General features: G+C 44.9%; 1 protein-coding gene across 2 annotated transcripts in view; it reads right to left on the bottom strand.

Moving 5' to 3' along the window:
* Window positions 1-23,843, bottom strand: part of Mypn (myopalladin) — an 86,297-nt gene that overhangs the window by 11,376 nt on the left and 51,078 nt on the right. The window contains exons 8-14 of one of the 2 annotated variants that reach the window (XM_032888986.1): window positions 21,943-21,966; window positions 19,742-19,858; window positions 17,287-17,659; window positions 9,080-9,667; window positions 8,293-8,431; window positions 2,699-2,920; window positions 702-851 (exon numbers count right to left, since the gene is read on the bottom strand). In XM_032888986.1, the coding sequence (XP_032744877.1) occupies window positions 702-851; window positions 2,699-2,920; window positions 8,293-8,431; window positions 9,080-9,667; window positions 17,287-17,659; window positions 19,742-19,858; window positions 21,943-21,966 (1,613 nt within the window). The remainder of the gene's footprint in view (window positions 1-701; window positions 852-2,698; window positions 2,921-8,292; window positions 8,432-9,079; window positions 9,668-17,286; window positions 17,660-19,741; window positions 19,859-21,942; window positions 21,967-23,843) is intronic. The other variant, XM_032888987.1, reaches the window with a different exon arrangement.

Here is a 23,843-nt window from a genome sequence, read left to right as displayed (position 1 = left end):
AAAGAAAAGCAGAAAGATTACAGCTCTCCAACTTTTATCCATAAAGACAAAAGAAAAAGAAAAAACAAATCTGATATAAATTTAAGAGATATTTTTTCTCTAGGCTTATTTTAATTTTTAAAAGATTTGTTTAAAGTATGAGTATTTTGCTCAAATAGGCATCTGCGTCCCGTCCTAGGCAAAAGTATCAAGTGCTCTTAACGTGCTGATCCATGCTTCTAGCAGTCTTTTATTTAATTAATTTGTATTTATTTGTATGTGTATGTGTTTTTGCTAGGCTGGAAGAGGGCATCAGAACCCACTGAGTTACAAGTAGTTGTGAGCCTTCTCATATGTGAACTAAGCATGTGTCTTCTGGAAGAGCAGCGAATACTCTTTAACTACTGAGGCCCTTGGTTTTGGTTTGGTTTGTTTTCTGCCTTCAAACTTGATAAATTTCAACTTTGAACTGATCCTGCTTGCCTTTCCTTACTTGTTTCTCCGTGGTGTTGAGGATCAGACGCAGGGCCTCAAGCATGCTAGACAAGCACTCTAAATACTGAACTGTATCCTTCAGCCCCACCAATGTTTTCTGACAAGGGCAGCCTGTAGCAGACTAGTCTAAATTTGACCCTGTGTTTTAGTTAGACACAGTCACAATGCTTCTCTCTCACAAGCGATATCAACCACTCCCGCCGGTGTCCAGGAACCCTGCAACCCACCTGGGGGTTGGCGGCCATGATGGTGTAGTTGCCGTCATCATCGCCGTGGGTGGACTCAATGTGCAGAGAGCAGGTCCCGTCCCCATCTCTCCTCATTTTACAGTGCTCATTTCTCTTAGAAATCTGCTTCCCGTCTTTGAACCAATACACCTGGCATGAGAGGGAAGAAAGGAACTGTTGGTGAGGACACACTGTGAGCATCTTCAAGGGTAGAGATTTTCAGAGACTGTGAGACAAAGGCCAAACACCATCTCTGTTGCAAGACACTCGCCTTTTGCAAACACCGAGAGAGATCATAAAACGTGTTCAAAGTGACAGTACACTGTGCAGTTCCACCTGTACTATACAATACCTAAGTAAAAAATACAATGTGGTTTAGCACTGTGGTAAAGTTTTTAACTATCTTTATTGTACCTCATAATTAGCTTAAGGATCCGATATGTCTTCCCAGGCAAGATGATGAACAAGGAACCTGGGTCATCCCCCCATTACCCGACGTAAGTCCCAGTCATAAAGCAGATGCAGGTTTGAGCACCTGGATGGCTCACCTTGCTTGAAAGGCTAGCGTGGTTTATTGGATGGAAAAGAATATGGCTAGGATCAAGTTGCTAGATTTACCCTCTGGCCAAAATCCAAACTCTAAGACTGAAATAGACAGATCTGTTGTGCATATTTCTGTGGCTGGCCCTGTACAAGGGAGAATAAGGTCTTCAAGGCGGGGCAGACAGCATGGCCGTGGTAGGTGTTCATCTGCCTTTGCCCTGTTACCTAAGCCTGTGTGGCACCACCACACTCCTGCTTGTGAAAGCAGATCCCCTGTCAGGGCCACACCGGGTGTAAAGCCTTCTCTGACTGCCAAGGAATGTGATGACTTCGAGCCAGTGACAAGCATGGGGCATTCTTGGCGTTTGCTACCCTAACAGTAAGGACACTGATATAGCTCTCTTTGTACAACAAAAGGCACGCTGTGGGTGTTAAATAGAAACGACACAATGAGAAATAGTAACTGGATGAGTTCAATGGCTAAGAGAGCCAATAATCCAAAATAACACACCATGACTAAGAAATTTGTTTTAAACTTTTATTAAGATTCAAACAAAGTTTGGCATGACAGCACTTGCCTTTAATCCCAGCCCTCTGGAGACAGAGGCAGGTGGGTCTTTGTGACTTTGAGGTCAGCCTGGTCTACATAGTGAATCCCAGGCCAGTTGGGATGACATGAGGCCCTGCCTAAAAACAAAACAAAACAAAACAAAAAAACAAACAAACAAAAACCCCTAACAAGTCTGGTTTCTTTTTGTCCTAATGATCTTGTTCCTGATACATTTTTAGCTAAATCCTGGGGGCTTTGCTAATTTTTAAGTATTGTTTTTCATCTTTATTCTGTAGACATTTCACTATAGTATGATAAGTTTGTGTGTGCATGTGTGTTTGTGTGTGTGCATGTGTGTTTGTGTGTATATGGGTTCCGTTTGTTTTGTTTTTTGTTTTTTCCTTAATTAGGATAGCTTAGGCTGGCCTCAAATACACTGTGTAGCCAACAATGATTTTGAAGTTCTGATTTACTTCATAAGTGTTGGGATTCTAGACATGCGTCACCATGTCCAGGTTTTATAAGTTTTTGGGGATTGAACCCAGGGTTTCATGCTTGCTACATAGTGAGCTACATCCCAAGTCAGAGACTTTTCTTTTTAATGTTGTCTCTGGTGGGCAGGAAGAGGCCAGTAATGGGCATCAGAAGTCCTGGAGCTGGAGTCACAGGTGTTTATGAATCACCCTAAATGGGTGCTGGGAACTGAATTCCCATCCTGTTAAAGCAGCAAGAGCTCTTGGCTGTGAAGCCATCTCTCTAGCCCTCTGAGATTTTTTTTGTTCCATGCTAGAGCCTGTCACTTGGGACACCAAGCTATAGCCCAGCCCCGTGAGACTTTCTGAAGACACTATATATAGTATAGTTCCATGCTATTGACGATCAACTGGAAGGTCATCTTCCTTACCTTTGGAACAGGTATCCCAACAATTTTGCAGGTGAAGGTCACTGGAGAGCCTTCGGTAACCCGGAAGTGCTTGAGTCTTTTGTCAAAGATGGGCGCGATGCACTTGCCCGTGGGGATTTCGTCATGCTGTATCTCGTCATCAGATTCGTCAACAGGGGTACGCTCCAGGCGGAACTCTATCTCGTTCATCAGCCTCTGCTCAAAGCTGGAAATTTTATATTCCTGTCAAAGAAGAAGGGTCTATTGACATGTCTATGTAAAATAAGCTTTATCATTATTGTTATTATAATTGTATAAGGATCTGGGGGTACGTACCCGTGCCAATGTCAGAGACAGCTCTCTGGAGTCAGATCTTGTCTTAGCCTTTTTTAAAAATAGATTTATCTTTACTTTACATGTCTGGATGTTTTGCCTGCACAGGTCTGTATGGCATGCACATGCCTATGAGCTATCATGTAGGTGCTTAGCATTGAACCCTGGTCGTCTTCTGAAAGGACTTACAGTTCTCTTAACCACTGAGCTGCGATGAAGACCATGACCAAAAGCAACTCTGGGAGGAAAGGGTTTATTTTGTCTTGGAGGTTACATCACCCAGAGAAGTCAGGGCAGGAACTTAAGGCAGGAACTGAAGCACAAGCCGTGGAGTAACTCCGCTTTCTGTCTTCGCTCCCCATGACTGTTCAGTCTGCTCTCTTATACAGACCAGGACGCATGCCCAGAGGTGGCTCCACCCACAATTGGCTGGGCCCTCCCACATCAATCATATCAGTCACTAACCAATAGGATACCACACAGACTTGCCTGTAGGCCAATCCGATGGAGGCATTTACTCAATTAAGAATCCCTCTCCTCCCTGATATGTCTGGACCTGTGTCAAGCTGAGAAAAACCAACCAGCTACAACTCTGCTTCTAACTTGTTATGGGTTTGGGGGAAGAACCCCAGCTGCCGGGCTTACGGAGGAGAAGTACATAAAAACATATCCCACAGTGAAACGTGAAGTCCAGCTTCAGAAAAGGCTGTTCAAGCGATAGAGAACTTCACTGACATGGATAGTTTGGGTCTGGTTCACTTTGGTGTGTGACAGTTAAGTTTATTTGCAAGCGTTTTTGATGATAATGTTTATAAAATTAAAAAAAATGAACAGATATACCTTGACCAATGCACTAACCATGTAATCTGATGTATTAACTAAAGACCAGTGCTAAAGATAAGAACGTAAAGGCCATGCTGCTTCCGTGACAGATCAAATATTTGGCAGGGGGAGCCTTAGGGACAAGGACATGGTGACAGAGCATTCTACATGGCCTGTTACTAAATCCCTGAGCTGATGGGCAGTTTGAGCAGCAGTCTGCTTGATCTCAAGGTCAGATACATCTGTCACACACAGATCCAACTGTAAAGTTACAACCTACATTACAATTCCTAATGGACTGTGCAAATGCAGGCAGTGTGTCTACAATAAACCCATAGGTCCTTTCTCTTCTGTTTACTAGTGAAAAGGTCTCGATTGGCCCACCATCAATGGACGGGTGCCTGTTTCTGATTTCCCAAACTGGGTTTAAGCCACTTCTCACTTCTACCTTATCTACTTTCAGAATAAAAATGCAAGTTCCTATATCAGCTGCCTTCAGTGATACCTGTAATCAAAGGAGAACACACACACACACACACACACACACACACACACACACACACCACATACACACACACACACACACACACACACACACACACACACACACACACACACACACACACACACACAGAGTTTAGAATTATTGTTTCGTAGAGAGAATTTTGAGTGCTTGTGAGAAAACTCCCAGAAAACAAGTGATGACCTCAGTTTCTTCAAACACATGGAGCTGTTCTTGGAATGTGCTTCCGTGCCTTTGTATAGCAGATAGGAGTGAGTTTACTCTAGATTGTTCATTCCCACTGGCTACTGCTGTTTGTTTGTGTGCCTTGGCAACTCTCTGGTGTGTGTGTGTGTGTGTGTGTGTGTGTGTGTAATATAGACCATTTGCTAGTTTGAGATGCTTGTTTGCACTTTTGATAATCAAAGGATTTTTTTAAAGGCAGGTTTGCATTTAATATTCTAACATAGTTTATTTCCCAAAAATGGGAACTGGCCAAACTGTTCTTGCAGAATTTGTTTCATAGGTACCCCAGAAGGAAAGTTCAGATGCTGTTTTCCTTGATGCTCTGTCTCTTTAAACAGCCGTGTACAATATTGGTTGTTCTGTTACACAGTGGTCAGCTTCCTTTTCTTCCTACTATTCCTTCCCGCTCCAGGTCATAAGTTACCTAGTAAGTTTGAGGGCAGCCTGGAATATGTGAGACACTATCTCATAATAATTAGGATCTCGGTGAACTGCATACCCAGAATCCACTGGGAACATTTGACCAGACTTTCTAAGGCTTGATCTGTTTCATTATCAACCCCGGAAGGCGGATTGGGAACCCAGAGCTGAGGAACCCAGCAGTGAGCTCAGGCAGTGTCAGGTGCTAACTGTAATGCTGGCTGTCTGACTAGGACCTGTCCTAATGCCGTAGTCCTCAATAGGAAAAGGCACTCTCCACTCGGCCTGTCTGGAGCAACTTTCTGCAAAGGTATCCCGGAAATCCAGTGTTTCAGGATCAAATTATCACCTGACTTAATCACTGTTCTATTGCCGTGAAGAAACACCATGCCTCATAAAGGAAAAGCATTTAACTGGGGCCTGCTTTACAGTTTTAGAGGGTTAATCATGATCAAGTTGGGAGGCAGACAAGCATAGTGTCAGAGCAGTAGCTGAGAGCTTTGCATGTATTCCTATGCCGTCCAGGCTAGCCTTGACGTGCTATGTCACTAAAGATGGCCTTGGACTCCTGATCCTCCTGCCTGTGCCTGACAAGTGTTGGGATTGCAGGTGTGCACCACCATGCCCACTTGCCCACTTTATTTTGCTGCTGGAGGTGGAATCCACAGAATCCTGGGTTCCATCTCCTGCTGATGGCTCCATTGGCTCCCTGAGCTCCATCTCTAGCCCTATCTTTCTGTTAGTTTGCACCATGCTCACATATGATTCTTCCCCTTTGGCATGAACACGTAATGGGGAGCAAGGAGCCATACAGAGTAAGGAGCAGGATGTTGTCTGGTGGCCATGCCACAAACCTCAATGTAATATAAAGATCAAGAAGCTGGGCATGCTGGTGCCCACTTGAAATCCCAGCACTGTGAGCCGAAGAGGTTTGCTGAAGGTTTCTTGCTATCATAGTATATATACACATATACATATCAGGCTATCCTGGGTTACATAGCAAGATTCTGCATCAAAAAGCCAGGGGAGAGGGGAGGTGAGAAGTGCTAAGTGCATTGGAACTTATTTATAATCCCAGCCCTCTTACAAATCACAACCCTATCTAAAATGAAATGTGTGTGTGTGTGTGTGTGTGTGTGTGTGTGTGAGTGTGTGTGTGTGTGTGGTGTGTGTGTGTGTGTGGGTGTGTGTGTGTGTGTGTGTGGGTGTGTGTGTGTGTTAGAGGGATGGGAGCATTGAGGGGAAAGATTGAGAGCAACTGGGTGGCCAGACTTTCAGGAGCCTGAGGCTATAGGATATCATATTAGTAGAGCTTAGAAACCCAGAGTTCCTGTGGTGCTTTGAAAAGAATGGCCCTTATAGGCTCGTATATGTGAATGCTTGTTTCCCAGTCAGTGGAACTGTTTGGGAAGGATTAGGAGGTGTAGCCTTGTTGGAGGAGGTATGTCACTGGGAGTGGGCTTTGAGGATTCAAAAGCCATGTCATTCTCAATGTCTCTCCGTCTCTGTCTCTCTCTGTCTCTGTATCTCTCTGTATGTCTCTCTGTCTCTGTCTCTGTCTGTCTGTCTGTCTGTCTCTGTCTCTGTCTCTGTCTGTCTGTCTCTGTCTCTGTCTGTCTGTCTCTGTCTCTGTGTGTGTGTGTCTCTCTCTCTGTGTCTCTTTCTTTGTCATGTGTTTATGGACCAAAATGTAAGCTCTCAGCTCCTTCTGCAGTTCCATGCTTGCCTAGTGCCATGCTTCCCAACATGAAAGTCATGGAGTAACCCTCTGGAACTGTGAGCCTCAAATTAAATGTTTTCTTTTATCAGTTGTCATGGTCCATAGTATTTTGTCACAGCAATTGAAAAGTGACTAAGGACAGAGAGGTGGAAATGTCTCAGAGATCAGATGGTTCCAGCTTAGAGCTGGCTGAGGACTGCTGCAGCGGACAGACTCTCTGTTCTTTAACATATTTGTTGTCCTGGTGCCTTAGTCAGGGTCACTAGTGCTGTGGTGAAACACCATGACCAAAGCAAGCCAGGGAGGAAAGGGTTTGTTCAGCTTATTCCTCCACATCACCGGTCACCATCAAAGGAAGCCAGGACGGGAACTCACGCAGGGCAGGAACCTGGAGGCAGGAACTGATGCAGAGGCCATGGAGGGGTGCTGCTTACTGGCTTGCTCCCCATGGCTTACTCAGCCTGCTTTCTTATAGAGCCCAGGACCGACAACCCAGGGATAGCACTGCCCACAATGGGCTGGGCCCTCCCCCATTGATCACTAGTTGAGGAAATGCCCGACAGGCTTGCCTACAGCCCCATCTTGTGGAGTCATTTTCTCAGTGGAGGTTCCCTCCTCTCGGATGACTTTAGCTGTGTCAAAGTGACATAAAGCCAGCCAGCACACACACCTTGATGTCTCTCTCTGCACTTTCCATTACCAGTGGCCATCACAGGTCTGAAGACATTAAACAGAGACATTTCAGAAATAAAGAATATTTGCATTTTAGTTTTTGTAAAGAGTGTATTATTATAACAATTCTATCATTATAGTTGTTAGTATCTAACTACGTATATTTCTTGAACTTACATTTATATTTTTATACTTACACTATTTTTAGTGCATGGTGTATATAGGAGCATGCACTGAGGTCAGAAATTGACTTTGGGGAGTTCTCTATTTGTTTCTTTTCATCTTAACATGGGCTTCCAGTATCAAAGTCGGGTTGCTGGACTTGCACAGCAAGTGCTTTTACCTGTTGGTCCCTACATCCCATTCTGCTGCCCCTCCCCATACACCCCATCCTGCTGGTCACCCACATCCCAAGGAATCAAAACAAATTTTCATACATGTTAGGCAGGTGATCTATGTCCCATCGGACACTCCCTTCTCCTTCCTGTCTTTCCTATCACCCTTCCCTTCCCTTCCTTCCTTCCTTGTGCTGGGAGTTGAACTCTGGGTCTGCAGCTATGGCCTCAAGCCTTATCATGTTTTCTGTCTACATTAAGCTTTAACATAGACATGTATCTGTGTAGAGATGCCATCTTAGGCATGTATCGAGAGTCTTGGATCCTGTCTTCATGGGTAACAGGGAACCACCCTAGGCAAACACCTATAAACAAGTAACCTGAGTTACTGATTAGATGTTTCAGGGCCACAATTTTCTGTCAACAAGCTTCCTAGCTTGTTTTATAATCAAGCTGTGACCGACTTTATTAGGCCAGACAACCTCAGTACCCAAAGACTGTATTAAACAGAATTGTATCCTTACAACAAAATTCCACCCAACCATCGGACTTTCAATGGCCTTACCTGCTGGTGTGATCTGACGTCACTGAAATTCACTTTCTTCCCCAAGTCTAGAATCACTGAGTTCTTTGTCTCTCGGATGTAATCGTCACTCACTGCTTGAGGGGTCTTTGTGGTTTTCTTCATCAGACCCTGGGGTGGTCTGCAAAATAAATCCCCACACCTATGAAATGATTAGTCATCCTATGAGGGTCGTCGTGGGTTAAACGACAACCTGACTTCAGCCATCAGGGGATGAAACACTGTATATAATGGCATTTTATTTTATAACTTACTTTTTATTAGCTTGAGGCAAAATTTCATGTAGCCCAGGCTGGCCTTGAGCTAGCTATGTAGTCAAGGATGATTTTAAACTTCTACCCTTCTTGTCTTTGGCTCTTAGTGTTAGAATTACAGGTGTGCAAACCACACCCAGTTTATAAGAGGCTGTACACAGAACTTAGGGCTTCACTCATGCTAGGCATTTGCTCCACTGCATAGTTCAAATTGCCAGGCACGGTAGCACATGCCTTTAATCCCAGCATTCCAGAAGCAGACAGAACTCTGAATTCAAGTCCAGCCTGGTCTCCAGGACAGCCAGGGCTATACAGAGAAACCCTGTCTCAGAAACCAAAATCAGCACCACCACCCCAAAGCATGCCCCTTGTTCTGAGCCACTCAATGTCCACTTTGTATCTATTTGATAAGATTACCTCAGAATCAACCCACTAAGAGTCTCTAATAGCCAGACCAAGCTATTCTGTGCGCATGCCGCTCTTAAGTGGCATCTCTGAACTTTTAAGACACTTACACGGATGGTGCACTTTTAGGCAGCCCCATGGCATTGGTGGGTGGAATGGATGGGAGAGAAGGCAGAACAGAGCTAAGGAAAGCCACTGGGTTCTGAATCCGACCGGTAGGAGAGACAGGAGTTGGGGATACACAGTGAGGCTGAAACTGGTGTCCACTGGGGATGGAGTAGGAGACTGCTGGCACTGCTGGCTCTGCTGGGCTTGGAGGAGCTGGCTCGTTTTGGATGGAGAGCCCGCCTGGAGATCTGCCTTGTGTGGAGGGGTGAGTCATTAAGAGGCTTTCTTTGCTGACTGTCCTCTGAATTGTTTGAGGAGTATTGCTCAACGTGAACACTGGGGAGCTGGATGGGGACACGGTTGCTGTGGAAGTGCTTGAGGCAGGGAAGAAATGCTTCGGCCGGGCTAAGTTAAACGTCTGTGGTGCAGGACCCTTCACTTGCTTGCTGGAAATGGTCACTGTTGGGGGAGCAGAGTTCAAGATACTCGTGTTGAGAGGAGACTCCTTGGGTGATGAAGGAGATGTGTTATGCAGTTGTAGCTGTTCCAGCAACACTTGGTTATGAAGCTGTTGTAACTGAGTGGAGTCACTGCAGAAAAACAGAGCAGGGAGAGACAAGAGACATGTTACTATCACCCTCACCCTTCAGAAAAACCTACAGACGGACCTGGTGCTGTAGCTCTCAGTTGGGAGAGTGCTTACCTAGAATGCATGGAACTCCGGGTTCAATCCCCAGCACTGAACTAACATGGCAGACACCTGTAAACCCTAGCACGCAGGGGTTGGAGGCATAGGATGAGAAGTTTAAGGGCATCTTCTGCTACACAGTAGCTGGTCAGCCTGGGCTACAGATGGCTATTTTATACTGGGGGCAGGGGCACAGAGGAATGACAGAGAGAGAGAGAGAGAGAGACAGAGACAGAGAGACAGAGACAGACAGAGACACAGAGAGACAGAGAGACAGAGAGAGACAGAGACAGAGACAGAGAGACAGAGACAGAGACAGACAGAGAGACAGAGACAGAGACAGACAGAGAGAGACAGAGAGAGACAGAGAGACAGAGATAGGGCCAAAGTGGCAAGAAGTCACTTAACAATTGCTAGTGAGCCATTATTTTTTTCTTTCCCTCTTCCCAAGAGAACCACCATCAGAATATTCTTTGTGCTATGACACTTCAGTTGTACAATGGTGGGTGTTTATACAATTTGGAAAGTAAAAGAAATGGAGGCAGTGTTACTCTTGTGATACTACTTACTGTTCTGATGGCCTTAACTAGATGAGCTTGGACAGAAGGCATCTCACTGCACACAAGTGTAAGCATTGAATTCTCCAAAAGAATATCTCCCACGCTATGACGGGGATGGAGCCTAGTGCTTGGTGCACGCTAACTCTCAGGCTGCCTCCAAAACCACCTTATGGAAGGAGCCGGGTGTGTTCGAATGTTCTCTGCTCTCTCTAGGCAAGGCTTTGGGGATAAGATGACCCTTTGTCTTTATCCATTCAAAGCAGTTTTGCTTTAAACCTTTAGCATTATAATTATTACAGATGTTAATTTTTGCTCTCCAAAGGGTCCCTACTGTAATGGTGGGGCAAGCCTCAATCCCTGTGCTTTAGTGTTGAAGGAAAGAACCTCAGGAGATCAAGGATAGCCTTTGCTGTGTCGTTTTATGTTAGTTCAGGCCATAAAAGACATTGTTTAAAAAATATGTACATGTGTGTGTGTGTGTGTGTGTATCAGGATATATATTATATAATATATGCTGATAAACTTCACACTTATCGTGCTTATAAACGTCACCTTTGACTTTGACTTTCCTGGTTCTTTAAAAGAGAAAGGAGACCGGGAAGATGGCTCAGTGGGTAAGATTACTTGCAGTGCAAGTTTGAAGACATGAGTTCAAATTCTTAGCACCACTGTGAGAAAGATGGCCTGGCAGCCATACCTATAATCCAGCACTGTCCCCCAGGCAGCAGGATCAGTGGGACTTTCTGGCTGCCTGTCTAGATTCAAGTTGAGTGAGACGGTATCTCAAGGGAATAAACATAGGAATCCCACTCCTACATGTGCATACAGTACACACGCAGATACCACACAACACACACCATATGTGCACACAGCATGAGAGAGAAAGAAGCTTGGAGGTGTGGTTGCTCTTGCAGAAGACCCAGGCTCAGTTCCCAGTGCCCACACAGAGGCTCATGCCTGCCTGTAACTCCAGTTCCATGGGATCCGATGCCCTCTCTGGCCTCCAAGTGCACTTGTACACATGGGTTGTGTACAATACTCAGGTACACACATACATAAAATAAAGGCATTTAAAAAGGGAGAGAAGGGGTTGGGGATTTAGCTCAGGGGTAGAGCGCTTGCCTAGCAAGCGCAAGGCCCTGGGTTCAGTCCCCAGCTCCAAAAAAAAAAAAAAGGAAAAAAAAAAAGGAGAGAAAAGAAAGGAGAAGGAAGATGGGGGAGTTGGAGGTTGGAGAGAGATCTCTGCAGGAGCCAGGCCACAGAGGCACACGGGACTTGCCTTCTCACAGCTTGTTTCTCTTCACAAGTGAATTATTATTAATATGTAAGATAAAGGAAAGTGTCTTAGGATCATGTGTGCATGAAGGCATTGAGACTAACAAACCGGGGTGTTTAGGAGAGTTTACTCCAGAAAGAGCGACCTGGAGGAGAGACACATAGGAGATAGTGACATTTCAAGACCATCGGTCTCAGACCCTCTGTAAATATGTGCTTCTGGGCCACTGAGGGTAAGCTGGTGAATATGAGATCTACTAAACATGAAAATATTTCATGTTTTAGAGTCATCAGGGAATGGAGGGGCAGCGAGGTGGCTTAGCTGCTGAGCCCGCTGACCAGAATTCAAATCCCTGGAACCCACATGGAGGATGCCCGCAAGTTGTCCTCTGACGCCCACTGGTGTTACAGCACTCATGGGCACATGCACACATGTGTGCATCACATGCACACTCACTCACACAAATATAAAAAACACGTTGAAAGGAAAGCCAACACTCGCCATTTTGAACAGGAAGTTTCTTCATATCCTACATCTTTTTGGGGTGTTGTGGGTCAAACCCAGGGTTCCGCAAATGTTAAGTATGTCCTATAACACTGAGCCACACCCCCAGACCTTTGGTTAGTTTTCTTTGAAACAGAATCTTGCTATGTAGCCCAGGCTAGCCAGGGACGGTCAATCTTCCTTCTTCAGCTTCCTGAGTGCTGGGAATACAGATGAGTGCTGCTGTGTCTGACTGATTTTTCCAAATTTTTGGAATTTAAGGCTCCCACTTTCATCGACATTTCTAATACGTTATATGTAGATGAGCAATTTACTAAGCAAAAGTCGCTTACTGCCTCCGCGTCTCCTGTGCTTGATACACACTAAGCAGCCCCTTGTCCAGCTGTGGGAGAGCTGTTGTCTGGAATGGCATGAATAACTCAGTACTTTGGGTGGCTTCCTCCCTCATCCTCAACTCTGCTTTAGAAGTGAAAGGATAAATGCAATTGAAATGTAAACAAGCAATTAAATGTGAAAGAATGCACCTCAGCCCTTCTATCTGTAGCATTTTAAAAAATTAACATCATTTTCTATATGAATGACTAACTGAAAGAGTAAGAAAACAGGCAAAACCGTCTGCACCGGAAGGGTGAGCCTACCTTTTAACTCGAAGCTTGTGCAGCGGAAGCTGGGCAGAGCTTACCTGGAATGAGAAGTCCCTACCCAGAACTGACTAGGGCACTGGCCTTCCTGATCAGACCGATTATGGTAGTGGATTTTACTGAAATGCCACACAGCACCCCACAACTGTACAATTATTATGTGACAAATTTAAAGGAGAGAGAGAAAAGGAACACTCAGGGCTGGAGGGCTGGCTCAGCAGTGAAGAGGGCTGGCTCCTCTTCCTGAAACTTGACCCCCAGCACTCATGCACTGGCTCACAAGTGTCGGTACATCCAGTTCCACGGGAGTCAACACCTGCGTCTGGCCTCTGTGGGCACTGCACATACATAGTGGGCATTTGTGCATGCAAGCGAAATATGTATACACCTAAAATAAGTACAATCCTTTTTTAAGCTAGTAGTAAATGTGGTGGACATGTGAGTTCACAAAGGGTGTGTGTGTGTGTGTGTGTATATATATATATGTTATTAACATATATATGTTAATATAAACATGTAAATACAATTAAGGGAGATTAAAAAGGTCAAAAAAGGAGGCAAGGAATATTAAAAAAAGATATAGTGACAAGGATTGGACTTTTAGAGGGTGTCACTCATTTCGGAAAAAAATATTTTTATTAATTGTAAGTCTTATATGACGGACATCACTGTTCATCACTGCTTATTCTGCACTTCTTGAGGACTACCTTGAACCCCTTAATCCTCCTGCTTCGACTTCCCATGTGCTAAGATCACAGGTGTGTGCTTTTGTACCTGCCTAAAACATTTTTGGGGGATTTTGATTTGTTTTTTTTTCATGATTACAGTGTGTATAGCTAAAGACTACACTTCCCAGACTCCTTTGCAGCTGCCATACTGAAGAAATAAAGTTTCATAGTTTCATAGATATGAGAAACAAAGTTATAAAAACAAGGTTTTGGGGCTGGGGATTTAGCTCAGGGGTAGAGCGCTTACCTAGGAAGCGCAAGGCCCTGGGTTCGGTCCCCAGCTCCGAAAAAAAAGAACCAAAAAAAAAAAAACAAAAACAAAAACAAAAAAAAACAAGGTTTTGAGAAATACATCTGGTGGTCAGGATGCCTATGACAAACTTGTGACCTTTCTGAGAGATACATCTGAGGTCATGATGCTCAGTGATATGATAACGTTTTGGTGACCAAGATTCTGACTAAGCTAATTAAGATTAAAAAAAAAAAAAACTGTCCTCGGAAAGACCCCCCATCCCTCCCTGTGATAAATTCCAAGAACAACCTCGAGGTGTCATCCTGACCCTGCCCGACCACCCAGTTCACCCCCCACCCCCAACTTAGCCCTTTCCCAGTGATTCACCAAGGCCAGGTGTAGGGCTGGATGAGGAAAGTGACCAACTAAGCCAAGAACAGCCCCTTGAGCAGGCCAGCCAATACCTGACCAGATCCTTTGTCCTGTACACAACCAATGAGAATAGGCCAGCTAACCCTGTTGCTGAAGTCTGCCCTCTGTAACAAATAAAGGTTGTGCGCTTTTTGGGTTCAGGGTTGCCTCTCCCTGCATGGATGAGCAACCCCACGTACGTGGATTAAAAACCTTACACCCTCATGCTATCGCAGCGGTCACTTTGTCAATCTGCGCTCTGTGGGTTACACTCCTGAGGTAAGGCCACTATAGGGTTTTACAACAATACCAACGGACTCAATTCTGGTCAAAGAGATGAAGTCTGAAGAATTTGGCTGAGATCTCTAAGAAGGCATTTCAAAGGGCTTCCTATGTCTGTGACTTCCGCCCCTTTGTTCTTTCTGCTCCTGAAGTGACCAGGTAATGGCTAGACCGTCAGACATCCTTCCCATGAGAGGTTGCAGGGAACAAATGCTAGGGAAGGCAGAGTAGACAGAAAGAGACTCATTCTTAAAATAAATGAACTCGGGCTGGAGAGATGGCTCGGCGGTTAAGAGCACCCGACCACTCTTCCAGAGGTCCTGAGTTCAATTCCCAGCAACCACATGGGCCCTCTTCTGGTGTATCTGAGGACAGCGACAGTGTACTCACATATAATAAATGAATAAAAAAAAAATGAACTATTGTGTATTTAACCTGTTACTTCAGGTTTTTGGTAGCACAAGGCTCCACATCTTAAATAGCCTACCCTGACACAGACCCTGGACGAGAAAACACCCTACAGAAAAGGCAGACCCTAAGGGAGTTGTTTGGTTTCGCCAATCCCCCAAGTCCCTTCTCTGAGAATCACACCCCTAACCAAAAAAACAAGAGACAGAGTTGAAAACTGGAATTCCAGGGTTGGGGATTTAGCTCAGTGGTAGAGCGCTTGCCTAGCAAGCGCAAGGCCCTGGGCTCAGTCCCCAGCTCCGAAAAAAAAAAAAAGAAAAAAAGAAAGAAAAGAAAACTGGAATTCCATGTGAGACCTCTACATGGGTGCCAGGCACATGCTACTCCTCCTAAAAGAAACAAATACATGTTTGTTTGTTTAAAAAAACATGGATGACATCAACCTCTGGCATCCACATGCACACACGAGTTCATGTGCACCTGTACACACACACACACACACACACACACACACACACACACACACACACACACACACACACACGGAGGAAAACTGGAACATCATCCTCTCTCCACCTCCTTGCCGATTTCGCCTGCTCCTGGCTGGTCTCTGGCGTACCACTAACATCTCCAAAGAAAGCCAAGGGTTGAAGCCTAATCTGTTCACCTTTTCCATCCCGCTGCCCATGCTGCTTCCCAAGCCATGCCCTAGGAATGTGTCTTTGCGAACTGGTCCTCCATCTCCACTTGTGGCTGCCTCCTGAATAAACTCTTTCTCTTCTGGAAACTTATCTCCTCAGTGAGCCTCACACTGTGCAGTGAGCAAATGAGCCCGGCTTGATGACCGAACTAAATAACGGGAACCGCACCTGGTGAGCCTCTCACCAGCCCACCGATGGGCACAGTGCAGGACCTGACACTGTATGCTTGCTTGCCAACCATCCTAGGTAGGGCTTCTATTGCTGCAACAAAACGCCATGACCAAAAAGCAAGTTTGGGAAAGGGTTAATCTGGCTCATGCTTCCTTACCACTGATTACCAAAGGAAGTCAGGACAGGAACTCACACAGGGCAGGAACCTGGAGGCAGGAGCTGATGCAGAGGCCATGGACGGGTGTTACTTACTGGCTTGCCTCCCCTGGCTTCCTCAGCCTGCTTTCTTATAGAACCCAGGACCACCAGCCCAGGGATGGCACCACCCACAATGGGCTGGGCTCTCCCCCATTGATCACTAATTGATAAAATGTCCTATAGCTGGATCTCATGGAGGCATTTCCTCAAGGGAGGCTCCTTCCTCTGTGATGACTCTAGCTGTGTCAAAATGACACACACCAACCAGTATACAGACATTAGGGTTTATATAATTATAAATAGAATTCTATCATTATCTGCAATGTACAATATCGGTAGCTGTAACAGATGTGGATGTAACACAACATGCTAAGGTCATGCTCTGTACTTGCTTGGCTGCAGGAGTACTGAACACGGGGCCTGGCTCTGCGCAAGGAGTCGAGATCCTGGGCTGAGTCGGAAGACCAATGCTTCTTACATCCCATTGTAACACATGGAAATCGGGCTGTTTTACACTGTGTACTCACGCATGCGCAAGGAACTATCTAAATAAACTGAAAGGTTTCTCTAATGACATAGGTGCTGTGTCCGCTGGGGTGTGTGTGGATAGAATGTAAATACTGAGAGTGACAGTAGAGTTGTTCATGGTGGTGCAGAGATGACCACTCCTCAATGTACATTTTCTCACTTGGAATTAGGTTTAACTTTGTCTTGTCTGAGGCAAGGTGTCATGTAGCCCAGGCTGGCCTCAAAGTCCGTGTGAAGCTGGAGTTGACCTGGAATTTCAGCTCCTCTTGCCCCCACCTGGTAAGTGTTGGGATCATAGGTGCACCTTATCTCCCCTACCGCAGGGCTGTGATCCACCCCTGGACCTCGTACATCCTGGGCAAGCACTCTTAACAGCTGAGCTACACTCCCAGCCTGACGACTCTACTAATAAAAATTTTTAATTTACTTTTTTTAAAAACAGATTTTAGTGTGTGTGTGTGTGTGTGTGTGTGTGTGTGTGTGTATGACGAGTACACTGTAGCTGTCTTCAGACAGATCAGAAGAAGGCACCCGATACCATTACAGACGGTCATGAGCCACCATGTGGTTGCTGGGAATTGAACTCAGGACTTGTGGAAGAGCAGCCGGTGCTTTTAACCGCTGAGCCATCTCTCCAGCCCTAAATTTACTTTTTAACGTGTGCATGCATGAGTGTGTGTGGTGTGCATGCGGTCAGGTGATGCTTGTGAGAGTTGCTTTTCTCCTACCATGTGGATCCCAGGGATTGAACCTGTTTTTCAGGCTTGTGTGGCCCCTTCACCCAACGGAGTCATCCTACCAGCCCCATTGCTGTAATAGTCAAGGTCAGACTCACAGGACGCTCAGAGCCCCTCGAAGCTACACATTCTGTTCTTACTTACAGTTTTGGTTTGGCCAGGACTGGAGGGGGCTCCTTGACAGGTGAGGAAGGCTCTGGGATTCTGGCTTCCTGCCCATTGAACCTCTCAGGGAAGGAATCCGGCCTGGTCTGGCTGGTGTTGGCCATGCCACACCCAGAGGATACCTCAGTATCTTTGTCATCTTCAGGCAGGTTGAAGTGCACCCGTAGCCCAATCCTGGAGCTAGACCGAGGCTCATTATGGTTCACCAGGACCCCTTCAAGTTTGGGTTTGGGGGGCTGCTCCTCCGGAGGAGGCTGGGGGTTGGGTGGGGAGGGCTGTTGCTCAGTTGCAGCTGGGTTGGTGGTTGAGTTGTCTGAGTGAAGAGTCTCATTATCACTCATGTCTTCGTTTCCTGAAAGGACAAGTAGAGAACCCGGGCTGCAAGCCACCAACAGGACTAGCATGGGACTGTCACCTCCAGCGGGGAGTAGAGGGAAGGGGCAGCAGGCATGCAAGGGGAAAACATCAGACCAGGTAGATGCACACATGGAAAGATGCTTGTTAAAAACAGGCCAAATCTGGAGCGTTCAAGAATGGTGAGGATGTTGGGGGGGTGGAATGGGGGAGTGTGGGAGGGTCTATATTTGAACATCCAGACACACAGCTGTGCATGTAGCAATGTGGAATGCAGGTTTAGTTTATTCAAGGATGTGGGCATGATTCCCTGAACACTTACTTCTGAAATCTAACCATTCTGTGTGTGTGTGTGTGTGTGTGTGTGTGTGTGTGTGTGTGTGTGTGTGTGTACATGTAGAGGCCAAAGCACAACTTTAGGTATTCATGGCCAGTGAATTCCAGAGAATCATCTTGTGGGGGTTTGAATATGCTTGGTCCACAGGAAGTGGCACTATTAGGAGGTGTGGCCTTGTTGGAGTGGGTGTGGCCTTGTTGGAGTAGGTGTGGCCTCATTGGAAGAGGTGTGGCTTGGAGGAAGTGTGTCACTGTGGGAGTGGGCTTTGAGGTCCTATGCTCAAGCTCCTCCCAGTGTGGAAGAGACAACCTTCTCCTGGGTGCCTGCAGAAACCAGTCTCTTCCTGGCTGCCTAAGGATCAAGATGTAGAACTCTTGGCTCCTCCAGCACCATGTCTGCTCGTATGCTGCCGTGCTTCCCATCATGATGATAATAGACTGAACCTCTAAAACTGTAAGCCAACCCCAATGAAATATTTGCCTTTATGAGAGTTGCCTTGGTCATGGTGTCTCTTCATAGCAATGGAAACCCTAGCTGAGACACAGGAATAAGCACAAGCTTATACCCATAGGCTACCATGCCGGCCTTTTGTATGCAAGCTCAGGAACTTAAGTTTGTGAAGCACCTCACTACTGGACTATCTCCCAACTCCTTGGAGTTGTCTGAAGAATTTGAGGAATTTAAGGTCAAGGAGATGCTTTTCGGGATGCATGAAGTGGCAACAGGATCACCGAGAAGATTGTGGCTGTCAGTGTAATAAGAACTCGAAAACTGTATTTTGGAGATATGGTCTCCTGTATCAGAGGCTGACCTTGAGCTCACTCTGTGACCATGACTTAGAACTCCTTATCCCCTGGCCTTCAGGTTCCCAGCACTGGGATTACAGGTGTGTGCACATAGGCCTGGTCTATGCAATGTTGGAGAAGGAACCCAAGACTTCATGCATGCTAGGCAAGTGCTTTACCAACAATTATGATTTCTACCACAATACCACTTTCTTTTCTGTTTTTTAAGATTAATTTATTATCTATAAGTACACTGTAGCTGTCTTCAGACACACCAGAAGAGGGCATCAGATCCCATTACAAATGGTTGTGATCCACCATGTGGTTGCTGGGATTTGAACTCAGGACCTCTGGAAGAGCAGTTAGTGCTCTTAACCATTGAACTATCTCTCCAGTCCAACCATTATTATTATTATTATTATTATTATTATTATTATTATTATTATTACTATTATTATTATTTTGTGCATGTGTATATACACTCATGCAGGCAGGCCAAGGGATGAGAGTGGAGGTCAGAGGTCAACTTGCTGGAACCAGTGTTATTCTTTTACCGTGTGGATCTCGGAGACTAAATTCAGTCAGTCAGGCTTGGTGTAAGGTACTTTTCCCTGCTAAGCCATCTTCTCGCCAGTCCCCAAGAACATTTTTCTTAATAATTAATTTTTCAAAGACATTTTATCTTTATTTTATGTGTGCTTTGCCTGTCTGTATGTATACACATCATATGTAGGCAGTGCCCTTGAAGACCAGAAGAGGGTGTTAGATTCCCCTGGAAGTGGAGTTACAGATGGTTGTTAAGTGTGAAATGTTGAACTTGGGTCCTCTGGAAGAATGGCCAGTGCTCTTAACCCCGGAGTCATTTCTCTAGCCCCTAATTTAATTCTTTATGGCCCATATGCAAATCGAGAAGGAAAGATGACTCTGGAATTCACATTTGCAGCCCAACTGCACTCACCTCTCACAGCCAGCTGTGCGATGCTCGACACCGTGCCGTACTTGTTGCTTGCCGTGCACGTGAAGCATCCCGAGTCTTCTGCAAACACCTCAGCGATGACTAACGTGCAGATCTCCTCTGTGTGCCAGTAAGGCAGAAGAGGTCAATGGCTTACTCACAGAGACAGAATCCTGAGACTACTGGTTGCAAACGACATGTCCACAAAGGTGGACATAGGGAGCCGACTTAATTAGTTCTAAAACGACAGCACCAAATAACTATTTTGATCAAATTGACCGGTTAGGAGGCTGAAGGAGTCCAAAGATATAAAACCAACAGCCCTGTGCCAATAGGCTGAGAACTGACAAGAGTGTTCTGAGTTGCTGTGCTACATATCACACTATGGGTGCCCCTTAAGGATTGAGCTCCATCCCAAAAGGTGCAACTTAGGCCTGCCTGCCTCAAACTCCTCACTCTCCTGTCATAGTCTCTCCAGCCTTTGCCAGCTAGGGTGGACCAAGATCAGTGGTTACCCATGATGCACGTTCTGTTTCTATGTCATGCATCCAGATGACAAAAATAAACTAGCAATAAACTTTGTCAAAAGACACAAGAACAAACCAAGGGTCAAAGGAAGAAAAAGGAAGGGTGTGTGTGAAACAGAAAAAGTAATGTAATAGGTTTCTAAACCCCAATCCCTCATTATCTTTGAGGGGAAATTCCACTGTGAGATCATTTTAAATAGAGGCCACGGTTTAATATTGGGCAGAAGGGCTGGGGCTATATCTCAGCGTGAACATTCGTGCCTAATATGTGAGAGGGTCTGGGTTTGATCACCAGAAGCACGAAAAATCAGACAGATATTAACTGTCAATGAATGCTGTTTAAATAGTAGCAGTTAGCTGATAGAGAACAGAGATTCCAGGTGAGGAGGGATGGAGTGCATCTCCCTTTGTAATTCCAGTTGTTCCTATGGACTAACCTGATACACAAAATGAAGTCTTGTGACACAGTACAGGCAATTCTAGGACATGACAAGAGCCTAAAACTAATACAGTTAGATATTCTTTGACAACTAAAGGAGATTGGGGTCATTAAAACAAAATTGTTAAAATAGATGTATTGGGGGAAGTTTGGCATCCCAGTACTTTGTGATGACTGAATTAAGTCAACTAGATCACACCAGCATAGTGTTCTCAACCTGTGGGTCAGGGTCGAATATCAGATGTCCTGCATAGGAGATAGTTACATTATTATTTATAACAATAGCACACTTGCAGTTATGAAATAGCTAGTAAAGTAATTTTATGGTTGGAGGGTCACCACAACATGAGGAACTGTATTTTTTTTTTTTTCGGAGCTGGGGACCGAACCCAGGGCCTTGTGCTTGCTAGGCAAGCGCTCTACCACTGAGCTAAATCCCCAACCCCATGAGGAACTGTATTAAGGGGTTGTGGCTTTAAGAAGGTTGAGAAACACTGTTCTAGAATTTTCCAGGAGGCTATGACAGACAATATTGGTTACTTCTTATAGAAAGAACTGTCTTCATTACGTGCCCGGTGGTCTAGTGTATGTAGGTGTACAGTATGACCATTTGAGCTTACTTCTGGGATGCCTTTGTTGTGAGAAGAGAGCTGCAATAAAACTGTGAACAATCACTTCATGGGGGCTACAGCCTGAAGGCTCTGGTTTGTAAAGCACTCACACTGTCTACAGGCAGATGTTTCCTGGCTCCCATTTCTATTTCAGTACTCTCCAAAATTAGAAAAACAACTCTATAAATTCCTGAATCTCATCCATAAATTATTTCTTTATTTATTTTGACGGGTACCCTAGTATCAGTCAAATCCATGGAAAATCCATTTTCCTAGCCTCTCATCCAATAAGTTTGAGACACAAAGACTGCGGGGCTTGGACTTGACTTGGCATCAAAGAAATTTGAAGCCTGGTTTTGAGGAGGTTATGAAATGGGTGAGAGTTAGGGTAGAAGGAAAAATATCCCCAAGAAAAGGTAAAACAAACCTAACTGGATTCATATCAGGTGATCAATTGATATACTCCATCTTCCCCCTTCTACAATTACAGCGAGAGTTCATTTGGATCTTTCTAGAAATGTTTATTTTCACTTTGTCTTGATACTAGAGTAATTGGGACATTCCCATGTATGTGTGTCTCAAACCACTCATCACATATGAATAAGTTCAAGTTGAGATGATCTTTACCTGGTTCTGCCATGGATCGGGGTTCTGAAGGAAGAAAAGAACAAACGGTTGTGAGCACTTGTTGGCTGGGAAGCTATTATTTCCATCAGAAGCTTTCGGTAGAACCCCAGTGTCTTGCTTACTTGGGGCAAAGTGATAAGGACAATCTGTCAAGGTTATATAATGACCCAGCTACCCATGACCTCAAGAAGGCTGCCGAGGGGGGCTGGAAAGCAGCTACGTGGTGCTTTGTCTTACAGCACACCTGGGTCGACACAGTGGAAAATAAGCTTCAGGGCCCCAGGCAAGGAAGAGTGCCAGAGAGAGATGAGATTCAGAAGGACTGGCCTCTATCTACTACCTATCCCTACCTATCATCTATCATATACCATCTATCTATCATCTATAATTTACCACCATTCATCCATCCATCCATTCATCCATCCACCCACCCATCTATCCATCTATCCATCCAATCATCCATGTATGTGTGTATATATACATATATATCATCTATCTATCTATCTATCTATCTATCTATCTATCTATCTATCCATCTGTCTACCTATGTATCTATCATATGTTGTGTGCACTCCACAGCACTCATGTGGAGGTCAGAGGACAGTCTGCAAGACTCGGCTCTTTCTTTCCATCATGTGGATCCTGGAATGAAAGTTGGATCTTAAGGCTTGAAGGCAAGAGCCTCTGCCTGCTGAGTCATCTCACGGGCCCATGACTCACTTTCCCCAGAAGAAAGCTTGTGATGTTTGAGAAATATTTCTCAGCTTTAGGCTCCCAAGTGCCAATAAAATGTAGCTTCTTCCTCCTATAAGTTTGTAAACTTAAGAGCCTTGGGCCATGCAAAGGTAGTAAGTTCATTATCCTAGAATTGTTTGGTTTCCCTCAAAGTGCCTACCACAAAATAGAGGAGTTCCACACACATTTATCCAATTGCAGGCATTCCATAATTGACTGTACATATACCATCCATCTTCTACACGATACACAGAACTACCAACATGTCTTTCCTTTCTCAGTTAGAGAATGATGGAATACCTCAGTTAGATGGTATTTAGGGTTGCTGCTGTTGCTGCCACCATGCATGTGGAGGCCAGAGGAAAGATCTTCAGGAGTCAATGCTCTCTTTGCTCTATTTGGATCTAGGGATATAGGCAGGTGCCCTTACCCACCGAGCCATCTAGCTGGCCCATGACTTAATACTCGTTTCAAAGGTAACAAATCTTAGATGTAGCTTAGTGGTAGAGCTCTTGTCTGCCATGCACAGGGTCCTGGGTTCAATCCCTAGCACTGCAAGAAACAAACGAAAGTATAATGGCTGGCAAAATGGCTCGACGGGTAAAGGTACTCGTCGCCAAGGCGGATCGCCTGATTTGAATCAGCAGGAACCACACAAAGTGGAGAACCCACAAGCTGTCCTCCAACCGCAACAGGTGTGCTGTATACATGTATCCACACATACAGACACAATAAATACCTGTAACTAAAATTTAAAATAATACGTAAAACTAAGAACAACATAGCAATATGAAAAGATGTCTATAAATTCTGGTGTAAAAAAATCAATTATGTTCGGGCGTGGTGGAACATGCTTTTAGTATCAACACTTGAAAGGAAGAGGCGGGGGAGTCTCCTTGAATTCAAGGCAATCCTGGTCTACATAGATTCCAGGTCAGCAAGAGCTATATACAGTAAGACCCTGTCTCAAAATGTGAAATCAATTAAAACAACAACAACAAAAAAAAGACTGAGATTTTTTTAATTAAAAGTATGTATGGAGAAATCTTGGAAAATGTATACCAATATATTAATACAATTTATCTTAGGAGACATTCTTTCTTTAAGAAAGGTTTATTTATTTCATGTATGTGCGTACACTGTTGCTGTCTTCAGACACACCAGAA

The sequence above is a fragment of the Rattus rattus genome, chromosome 18 (genome assembly GCF_011064425.1).
Source record: "Rattus rattus isolate New Zealand chromosome 18, Rrattus_CSIRO_v1, whole genome shotgun sequence".
NCBI classification, from domain to species: domain Eukaryota; kingdom Metazoa; phylum Chordata; class Mammalia; order Rodentia; family Muridae; genus Rattus; species Rattus rattus.
This window is presented reverse-complemented; position numbering and strand designations above follow the sequence as displayed.